General features: G+C 53.4%; 1 protein-coding gene across 1 annotated transcript; it reads right to left on the bottom strand.

Annotated features, from left to right (window-relative positions):
- Positions 1–245: 245 nt before the first annotated feature.
- On the bottom strand, positions 246–11,009 carry LOC308273308 (HLA class II histocompatibility antigen, DRB1 beta chain-like; the record flags this gene model as incomplete). The annotated part of the gene is made up of 6 exons (XM_080710388.1): positions 246–407; positions 1,510–1,604; positions 4,964–5,074; positions 5,789–6,070; positions 6,791–7,060; positions 10,910–11,009. The coding sequence occupies 6 exons, from the start codon at positions 11,007–11,009 to the stop codon at positions 246–248; spliced, it is 1,020 nt and encodes a 339-aa protein (XP_080566514.1).
- Positions 11,010–11,328: the final 319 nt, after the last annotated feature.

Raw genomic sequence — 11,328 nt, 5'->3', positions numbered from 1 at the left:
ATAAGTACTTAATCTCAAGTGCTGTGTCCTAGTGACAGAGTGCTGGCCAGCCCGGCACTCTGAGTGGACGGCTACTGAGGACAGGAGGCCGTCCCCATTGCATCCTTTAATGTCCCCTCCCACCCAGCCACTATACCGCAGGTCCCATCGTGCTAGAGCTTGTTCATCAGATAAATCACACAGAGTGTTCACTTTGGGCCAGGTAAAATCACAGGCTAGAGGGTGACATTTGTTAGGTCTGCCGGTCATTGGTGCTGGGAGTCCACCCCAGCCTGGAGACTCTGGCAGGAGGAGGTGACAGGGACCTGGAGGAACACGAGTGAAGTCCAAGCTGGCAGCGGGGTGCGCACCTGCGTGGCCGTGGACTCACCCCAGGGCGGCAGCACCCTGGGAGTGGCGTGGTCAAGCTGCGCATGGAGCTGAGGCCAGATTTAGCTCAGGAGAGGAGCGCGGCCACTGTCCGTGGTGCTGAAGGCCAACTTGGAGCTGCAGAAAGTTCACCTAACAGCAGGTCCAAGCTAAGAGGGCTCCCGGAGCTCACTTCCCAGCGCCTCATTTTTAGGGGGTGTTGGGGGCCTAACCCAGGGGCGCTCTAGCTCTGAACTATACTCCCACCTTTTTTTCATTTTCTTTTGAAAACAGGGTCTTCCTAAGTTGATAAGGTTGGCCCCAGACCTCAATCCTTCTGCCTCAGCCTCCCAAGGACTGGAATCACAGGTGTGCCACTGCGCCTGGCTCCCAGGTGGCCCCTCTGGCTGAGGAGAAGGCAGAAACCCAGAGAAGGGAAGAGTCCCTCAAGGCCACGCAGTGACCTTCAGAACGGGAGGGGGAGCTGCTTCCTGGTGCTCAGACCCCGCTCATGGCCTAGGGCTCCCTGGGTGACACCCAAGACAGAATCAGCCCTGGTTCTGAAACTCCAGACAGAAATTCCCTGGGGATGTTGGAGCCCGCACAAACAGAGCACAGCCCCAAGGCAAAATGGGTGAGCCCCTGTTTCTTTCTGGCCCCATTCCCAGCCGATTGACTCCCCACTCCGCTGCTCCCCACCAGCTGCCTTTCCGATCCTCTGTGGACGGGTGTGCATGCTACAGCCTGGGGCCTCAAGGGGCTGGCCGCCTGTTCCCGCAGGGCCATCAGCTAAGATTTTACACTGAACATGATGGAGAATAATCACAAGAAGAACACTGGCACACACCTGTAATCCCAGTACTTAAGAGGCTGAGACAGGAGGATCACAGGTTCAAGACCAGCCTCAACGTTGTGCAAAACTCTCAGCAACATAGTGAGACCTTGTTTCAAAATAAAAAGGGCTGGGGGTGTAGCTCAGAGGTAGAATGCCCATGGGTTCCAGCCCCAGCACCCCCACCCGAAGACTAGGGAAGACAGAGATACAGGGAAGGGAAGGCAGCCAATGAGGCCCGAGTGTAGAAATGCCAGGAGGCTGAGGGTGATGAGGGCCTGGTTAGGATGAGCCGGGCCGCAGCAGTCACCAGCGAGCCTGAAACGCACACTGCTGGACACAGTGGAGATGGTTTCTTGTTCCAGCAGCGTCAACAGCAGGTTTTTCTTGAACCTGTAGCTTTGACATTTGGAATTCGTGGTGCCTAAGGCAGAGGATAAGAAAGAGCCACACGGGGAAGGCAGGTGGCTTTGCAGAGGGGCACCTGGGCCTGCGAGCATCAAAAACTACATCCAGGAATTCCAGCACAGCAGAGCTGGGAAGAGGTGACCGCCAGGGTCACCAGCATGAGGGTCACGGTGTGGGGGAGAGTGTAGAAATGTAGGTTTCTCTTGAGCTTGGCAGCAGACACCTGTCACCCCAGTACTTGAAAGGCCGAGATAGGAGGATCACAGGTTCAAGGCCACCCTGAGCAACTTAGCAAGATCCTGTTTTGAAATTACAAAATAAATAAAAAGGGCTGGGGATGTAGCTCAGAGGTAGAATGTCCCTGGCTTCAATCCTCAGTATCAAGAAAACAAAGATAGAGACCGGTTTCCCCAATCCATGATTGCAGGAGGTTTTGGTCCATGGAGAAGAAGAAACAGGCCGGAGTAGGATAGAGCAGGTCCCTTTATTCACTGGTGGGGCTCAGAGAGCAAAGCTCTGGGTCTGAGCCCCCAGCCCAGAACACGCAAGCTCTTTTATACAGTCGCTAAGTTAATTTTAGAAGGGTGGGGTGGGTGTGGAATTTGTTCTGCCTGGTGTCAGCCGCATGCAGACGCAGACCAGCAGTTGGGCTGTGCCGTGTTTCTCTTTTCTCTAGCAGTTTTGAGCTTTATTGTGGTCTCAGCTGCCCCAGAGGCCCTGCCTGGCTCAACTCAGAGGGGGCTTGTGAAGGAGACCCTTCACAGAGGCTTTATTTACCCCTTCACAGAGGCTTTATTCCTCTATCTTGGTCCTAGGTGTTAAGCCAAGAGTCATTTTTCAAGGGCATAGCTGGGCTCTGGCCTCACCAACTTATAACAACTGAGGTATGGGGTTAAACATTATTAAACAGCCATTTCATATATCATAAGAGCCCTGGGTACAGGAAGGGCTTTGCTTAGTCAAGTGAGAGGATGGTAATCGCTGACATGTCACATGTGTGCAGTATTTTACCAGACTTCCCAACAGTCCTGTGAAACACATGTTATCCTTGCTTTCCTTGGAAAACATACTTTCCTTGCAAAATTTTATATGAACATATTAAGTTCTAAAAAGACAATATTTTCTAGTTTATTGTTTGATCCATCAAGGATGAGTTAGGTCTAGAATGTAACACTCATTTAAGTCTCTTTTGTGGAAGGACTGAGCTCAGGAGCATATGCTGCCAGCCATCTCTGTTTACTTATTTATTTTGAAGCAGGATCTTCCTAAGTGAGGGTCTCACTGAGTTTCCGAGGCTGGCCTCAAACCTAAGATTCTTCTGTCTCAGCCTCCAAACACCAGGATTACGGGTGTGCACCACTGTGCCCAGCTCCCATTTTTATTACTTCTACTTTGAAACTATATGGAGTAGAAGATTCTTTAATTCATGTTTGCATGATAAAAATACCATAAAATACTGTGACACGAAATAGTTGAGACACAGGCGGCAGTAATATCTGCATACAAAGAGCACAGAAGAGAATAGAGACAAGGCCCTGTGGTCTGTGTTATGTTTCCAGGTTGGGTCAGGCCAAGGAAGCAACCGGCAGGGACGTTCTTCAGGGTCACAGGACAGGAGGAGGCAGCCCTGAGCCCGCGCTGTCTCTGGGGGATCGAGGGCCAAGCAGGACAGGCAGCCGCCAGGCCCTTCCTTAGTCTTGTTTCCATCACTTCAGCTCAGGAGTCCTGCAGGAGACAGGGCAGTGGTGTCTGCACACGCAGCTCTGCGAGGGCGCCCGTCCCCTCTGGGGCCCTCGTGCTGGCATTGCAGGGAGAGGAGACCAGACTCCCACGTCTCCCTGAGCCGCTGCTCCTGCAGAGCTCAGCCTTCTGTTTATTTTTAAGCACTTTTAGTGGCGCAGGGTCGTATCCATCATAATGCAGATCAGAATGACAGTGACGCCCATGCACATGGTGCCCGGAGAGCTCCCCGCTCCCTCCTTCCCTCACAGGATACTGAGGTGGGCACTGGAGGCTCACACACGCACAAACATCAACGGAAGAGCTTTCTACATTAATTCTCCCTCCATCCCCACCTTCCCCTAGTCACCTCCTCCCTCCTGGGCCTCCTCCCATCATCTGCAGTCCTCTGGTACCTCATTACTCCAGCTCTCCACCCCCCCCCAGTCACCTCCTCCCTCCTGGGCCTCCTCCCATCATCTGCAGTCCTCTGGTACCTCATTACTCCAGCTCTCCACCCCCCCCCAGTCACCTCCTCCCTCCTGGGCCTCCTCCCATCATCTGCAGTCCTCTGGTACCTCATTACTCCAGCTCTCCATCCCCCTCCCCTAGTCACCTCCGCCCTCCTGGGCCTCCTCCCATCATCTGCAGTCCTCTGTACCTCATTACTCCAGCTCTCCACCCCCCTCCCCTAGTCACCTCCTCCCTCCTGGGCCTCCTCCCCATCATCTGCAGTCCTTCATTACTCCAGCTCTCCACCCCCCTCCCCTAGTCACCTCCTCCCTCCTGGGCCTCCTCCCATCATCTGCAGTCCTTCATTACTCCAGCTCCCCATAGGGGACCACACAGGACCCTCACTTCCCCTGACTGGCTCGTCTCACTTGACATATGTTCTCAGCCCATCCATTTTCCTGCAATCATATAACTTTGCTCTTTATTGCTGAGTAAAATTCCATGGTGTGTATATTCCATAATTTTGTAATCCCTTCGTCTGCTGATGGACACCTAGGTTGGTTCCATAATTCGGCCACCAAGAATTGGAGCAGAGCCGTAATCGCATGGGGGAAGACAGTTGAAGGCGCACGGCCTGATCAGATAATGGACCCAAAGTCTTCCTCTATTTTTTGGTCTCAGGTGCTGTCCCCTCTACCTTATGTTGTAGAGAAAGCAAATCTATCTGTAAAATAGGACTAAAGGTCATTACCTATTGGCTGAGGTCCAGAGTGTTCTGTGAAACAGGAGGGAAGACACAGGCTTTAAAACACGGAGGCAAAACTGTCCGACCCTCCCGTCCCCAGCCTCACCCCTGCCACTGAGACTTCTCTGACACCCCCGCCCGCAGCAGCCAGGGCACAGGGAGCAGAACCCAGAGCCTGTGCCTGGGAAGCTCCGGCGCACGCCCAGTGTGCAGCGGCTCCTCGCTGGCCCCAGACTCTCAACCAGGACCTCGAGGCTAATCCATCTCTAGCCATAGACCCACTGCCCCTTGGACTCCAGCGCAGCACCACAGGCCGCTGATTGGTGAGTTTCTAGGAAGCCGAGGCCCCTGTAGAAGGAAGGGCTTCCCACGGCGCACTGGCATCCTGAGAACCACCTTCAGCAACGCCCTGCTTCTCCCCCAGAAAAGGCACGGAGGGTCCTGGCTGCCAAGCTCACCCTTCTGGCTCCTGCAGTGGACGAGGAGCCCGGCCTCAAGGAAGAGCAGCCCCAGCACGAGGCCCCCGACTCCACTCAGCACCTTGCTCTGGGCGGACGCCGACTGTGGCCCTGAGGGAAGGAGCCGGGGTCAGGGACTCACCCGAAACACCGTCTCTCCCTGAGGCCCAGGCGCTCAGCACTCTGAGCTGGAGCAAAGCCACAGGAAGAGGCGGACGGCAACCTGCAGTCAAGACCCCTGAGTAGCCACGGGTTCCTGCTTAGCTCACGTAAACACCAGGCCCGGGATAGCGCCTGGCCACGCGGCGCCCAGCGCTCCAGCCTGTCTTGACGGAAGAGCTAAAGGACAGGGCTGGGACGCCATGGGCCTCCCGTCCTGATTTTCATCCATTATCGAGAGAAACAGTAACTTAGAGGACGATGTGGACACTCCACACACAAACACATATGCGCCCCCACTTTACCACATTCTGTCCCCCCAGAGGGGAGGAAGGCCCCTGTCCTCAGATCACAGCAGATGCCAGACCAGCCACAGCAGAAGCTCGAGTGCAGTGGGAGACAGGGTCTGCAGCCATCATGGGGACCACAGCCGGGATGTCAGGGACGGCTCCCTGCGTGACGGCCCCTCCCATGACAGGTGGCCGCCACTGCTCCCCCAGTGGGAGGGTGTTTGCAGAAACTATCCAGGCCACCAACGTGACGTGCACCAAAGGAGAGGGGACCCAGAGTGAAGGAAATACGGTTATGGAGGAGAGGCCTGGCCCTCGGGGTAAACTGAGTCCCTTCTCGCTGGTGGACTGACGCGGTCAGGAGGCGTGTACTCACTCCACTCCACGGTGATGGGGCTCGGCCAGCTGGGGTGCTCCACCCAGCAGCTGTAGACCTCTCCGCTCTGAGGAACCGTCTCCAGCATCACCAGGGTCTGGAAGGTCCAGTCTCCATTCTGGACCAGGCCCGTGGACACGACGCCGGCCTCCTCCTCGCGGCCGTTCCGGAACCACCTGACTTCAATGCGGCCTGGGTAGAAGCCGCTCACGGCGCACACCAGGAGGTTGTGGTGCTGCAGGGGCTCCGTCCTTGTGGGGTACACGCTCACCCTGGGCTCCACTGGGGAGACGTGGTGGAGGGGTTAGGGGCAGGGGAGGAATCTCCTGGGGGCTGAATCCTACACCAAGGAACCATTGCATTGAATTTCCCCTCCCCAGGTGTCTATCATTAGTCAGAAGCAGGGTTTCAGCTGGGTGTGGGCACACACTTGTGATCCCAGCATTTGAGAGGCTGAGACAGGAGGATTGCAGTTCACAGACAGCCTCAGCTACTTAGTGAGGACTTCCACAACTCAGTTTGAACCTGTTTCAAAAATTAAAAGACTAAAAAATAAAACTGGAGTGTAGCTCAAAGATGAAATGGCCCTGGGTTCCATCCCCAGTACTGAAAGAAGAAAGAAAGGAAGGAAGGAAGGAAGGAAGGAAAGATAAAAATAGGGCTGGGGTGTAGCTCGGAGATAGAATGCCCGTGGGTCCCATCCCCAGTAACACACACACACACAGCCAGGTCTCCTCTGCGGCCAGCCTCCCACATGGCCACTCCACCATGCACCTCTCTCCCCCCAGGGGCTACCAAAGATCCCCTCACCCCATCCCTCCTCCTTCTCTTCGGGGTTGCAGTCACCTCTCACACACAGGCACGGGCTCCTCCCTGTCACACACACAGTCACACACTACCTCGAGGGCCGCACACCCTGACATGGACTGTCCTCACTTGGGCCGCTCACAACGTGCACGCTCCGCAGGGTTGCGGCGCTGTCCAGCGCAGGCCTGCGCTCACCTCTGTGCCCTGCCAGGAAGCTCTCCCCGACCTGGTAGTTGTGTCTGCAGAAGGAGTCCACGGACGCCCTCTCCTGCTCCAGGTGGTCCTGCTGGCTGTTCCAGAGCTCGGCCACCAGCCGCCCCAGCTCGCTCACTGCCTGGAACTTCCCCAGGTCGCTGTCGAAGCGCACGTACTCCTCCTGGTTATAAATGTGTCTCTCCAGGAACCGCACCTGCTCCATCCCGTTGAAGAAGTAACACTCGCTCTTGGCCTGCTCCAAGAAACGGGCTGTGGAGACAAGGGCATCCATTACCTGTGAGAGGGGCCTCCCGGGAAAGGTCTGTGACGCCCACAGTGGAGGCAAAAGCCCTGGGCACTGACCATGAGGCCCTGTCGGGCATCGCCGGAGTGCTGGGGACTGGGTAGTGGGGACCTGAGAGTTCAGGCTGAGTGGTTCTTAAAGACAACGCAGGGAGATTGGAGGCGCCCTAGTCTCGTGGACGATCCACTGTGCGGCTCAGATGGAGACCACTGTAGCCCCTCAGAGAGACGCTGCGGTGGCCCCGGGCATCTCTTTAGATGGAAACGCAGAGAGAGCTGCTCTGTGTCTTGAGAGTCTGTTCGCTGAGATCATGAGCTGCACCGTACCTGCATAGCCATGTTTGTAGCCGCATGATTCATGATAGCCAAGCTACAGAACCAACCCACGTGTCCTCAGCAGATAAATGGATAAAGAAAATGTAATATATACACACGGTGGAGTATTACTCAGCCATAAAGTCTAATAAAATCGTGCCATTTCTATGAAAATGGGGGGAACTGGAAGACACCATGCTAAGCAAGACCAGCCTGACCCAGAAATCAAGGGCCGGTGTCTCTTCTCATATGTACCAGCCAGAGAGAACAAAGGAAGAGACTCCATTAAGATGAAGAGAGGCCAGGAGTCGTGGAGGGGACTGGAGGGGAGAGGAGGGGAGGAGCGGAGAGGCTCGGGGAGGAAGCAGAGCAGGGTTCATGTCGTCTGTGACTGTGCCACCATGAGCCTCGCCATCAGGTGTGAGCGTGGACGGGAGGGGCGTGTGGAGGGAACCAGACCTAGGGAAGTAGAATTAGCAAATCATGAAAGGCCCACGCAGGTTGCTGGCAACGACATTAGTGACACTGATGTAAGTTTCAGAGATCCTCAGACTATCAGATGTGACAGGTAGGCTTACCTATGAGCTTAGGTTTAGCTTAATGTGAGCCATAGACATGAAATATTGGTGAAAATCTGCCTTAAGAACATGTGCTAGATCTTATTCTATGTTTCTCCCATCATTTGATTTGCCATTACATTATTATGAAAATGTACTAGAGTACTATTTATTATCTTATTGCTTTTAATTTGGGGTACTATTTATTCTCTTTATACCATAAGACTGGGATTTCAAATTAGCACAACCACTAAAAAGCTCAATATGGAAGTTCCCAAAAGACTAGAAATGGAACTAGCATGTGACCCAGCTATACCACTCCTGGGTATTTTTGCAAAAGAATCAAAGTAAGAGTACTGTAGTGATACATGCATATCAGCGTTTATGCAGCACAATTCACAACAGCCAAATTATGGGACCAACCGAGGTGTCCATCAACGGATGAGTGGGTGGGAGAAGGTGGTACTCGGCCGCGTGTGGTGTCCATGCATGTAATCCCAGTACTTGGGGTCTAAGACAGGAGGACCATGGTTTCAAAGATGGCCTCAGCAAGCAATAAGACTCTCATCAACCCAACAAGACCCTGTTTAAAAAACTTTTTAAAAAATCAGACTGGGAGTTTAGCTTGGAGGTGGAATGCCCTGGGTTCAGTCCCCTGTACCAACACCAAAAAAGTGGTACGTACACACAATGAAATTTTGCTCTGCCATAAAAAAGAACAAAATTATGTTATTTGCGGGGAAATAAATGGAAATAGAGATTGTTATGCTAAGTGAGGCATGGGTCGTGTGTTTTCTCTCTTATGTGGAAGCCAGAGAGAAAATAGGAAACGACAGGGACCTCGGATGCATAAGGGACCAGGAGGACGGTGCAGAGGGAGGGGGGGAGGAGAGGAGGCGAAAGGGGAGCTGATGAAGGGAACGGCTCAAGCATGCCATGCCTATATGGAGGCATCACCACCAACCCCACAGACACGTACGGGGCCGGGCAGGGGGGACACACGGGAAAACACCGAAGGCTGACTGCACCTGTGTTTGTACCACTTTGGTGTATAATTACAATGCGCCAATAATAGTATTTGTAAAATAATAGAATTTCATAGGAGGAGTATGGAAATATTCACGTGCTTAGGTACAGGTCACTGCTCATTTTCTCACTGGAAGTGTTCAGTAATTAACTGGGGAAGGAAAAACTAACTCTCTCAATTCCAAAAAAAAAAAAAATCCTAACTTCCAAAGCGCATCTGGCCCCAAGAGTTTCTGAAAAGGAAATGTGCTCATTTTCCACGAGGTGCTAATTCTGCACATGCACAGGATGCCATGGCTGGGGGCATGGCGGTCTCCACCTGGATTATTAGATTAGATAATGCTGGGCAGCCTGGGGGCCCAGGAAGAGACTTATTGCGTGTACAGAGCTACCACAGAGAGCCCCCTCTAAGGCAAGTCTCAGAGGAACCAGAGGGCCGAGGCCGCGTTAAGCAGTGCCTTAGCGGGTCCAGGAGAGCGCGCCAGGCCCTGAGACACAGAGCTGCGGGCACCGCGTGACCTCCAGCCTGGGAAGGCTCAGGCTGCACTGGGTCATGGCAGCCTCCGGGGGACTGAGCCCCGCGGAGCCCAGGGCAGGGGTATCTGGGGAAAGACTGGGAAAGAACGGTAAGTTTAGGTAACCTAACATGACTGATTAAGGGAAACAGAGGGCACAATAAGGGAACCTATGAAATTTGGGGAAAGACCCAAAATCTTGTTGACTTTCAGCCCCATGACACCTTGACAAACTTCACACTCTCTCTGTATCCTGTTGAGGGTGTAGACTTTGAACCATATGAAACAATTTTGACGATTCTTTATGTACAAAAATAGACTTGCATTTATTCTATCCCATGGTGGTTGAATCTCATCGTGTAAGCTCAAGCCAGAGACATGGAGATATAGCAAAAAATCACACAAACTGGTAGTAACAAAAGAGTCAACATAGAGACAGAAGCCGGGCACAGTGGTGCACCCATAATCCAGCTCTCAGGAGGCTGGGGCCGGAGCATCCACTGAGCCCAAGTGCTCAGCCAGCCTGGGCGGCACAAGGAAACCCAATCGCAGTTATAACAGTCATTCAAGTCACTAAAGGCACTGACTACAGCTCTCTGAAAAGTCTAAGCCTCTGCGCTCAACTCCCACAAAAGGAATGCAGCCCAGGACACGGGCGGCAGGAACATCGGAGTTCAGGGAGATGGAGAAGATGATGGAGGCGACCGCTGGGTGAGTCCTCATACATCTAATGATGGACTCTAGTGAAGACAAAACATGGGCTCTTCTTTGCTCTTTCTTTCTTTCTTTCTTTCTTTCTTTTTCTTTTTCTTTTCTGTGTGTGTTGAAATTCAATCCAGCTACATCCCCAGTACTCTTTTTTTTTTTTGAAGCAAGGTCATGCTAAATTGCTGAGGACCTCACTAAGTTGCTGAGGCTATCCTCAATCCTGAGACCCTCCTGTCTCAGCCTCCCAAGTACTGGGATTACAGGTGTATACTACAATGTCTGCTTTATCTTCTAATAGAGGCCCTTCCAATTTCCCTAAACTCCTTGTAGTTTTTCAGATATACCTTCCTTTTTATTCTGCTGTCTCTCCACATAATAAAGGCAGAGTGTGTACCATACATGCTGCCTGGGGAATTAGATTAACTTCATGCTTTCTAAGTCTCTCGAGCCCCTGAGGGAATGTGGTGTGATGCTGGAGAGGTTTCCCCTGCAGGGAAGTGGAGGCCCCGTGTACAGGTCTCATACACAGGATCAGAATCCGGGCTCCTTTTGCATGTGTGCGTGAAAATAATTTGAGATTTATCTGATAAAAAATAAGTGGTTGCATAAAACATTTAACTTTTAAGGGACTTTTGCTGGTGAGGAAGTTGCCCCTGCCCCCCCCCCTGGCAGCAGCACCCCGGCTGTGCACTTACGGCGGGTGTCCCTGGCCAAAGCCACAGGCGGGTTCAGCACCATCAGCGTCACCATCACAGCGGCCACGCAGGAGCCTCTGGGGAGCCGCGGACACGCCATGCTAAGGGCAGGTGCAGAGGGGACCAGACAGCAGACGCGTCTCTCTCAGGGAGAGCTGAGCCTTTCCCCAGCCACATCCAGAACCACAGGGCCCAGGGGCTCCCTGCTGGGATGCCGCCTCCCGCTGAAGGGCCAATCAGCTCCCGAGATGAACGCCATCATCAGTTGGTGGTCAGAGGTGCAGGGTGAGGCTCCTCTCAGCCGGCAGCTCTCTCCATCAGAAGGGCGGCTTCAGCATAGAGGGGGAAGCTTTGGTCCAGCTGCATCTGAAGCCCAACTGTCCACTGTGCGCGCCAGCCCTGTCGAATTGCGGCAGCCT

The sequence above is a fragment of the Muscardinus avellanarius genome (assembly GCF_963383645.1).
Source record: "Muscardinus avellanarius genome assembly, chromosome: 14".
NCBI classification, from domain to species: Eukaryota; Metazoa; Chordata; class Mammalia; order Rodentia; family Gliridae; genus Muscardinus; species Muscardinus avellanarius.
The sequence above is the reverse complement of the archived record's forward strand: the minus strand, read 5'-3'. Positions and strand labels throughout refer to the sequence as shown.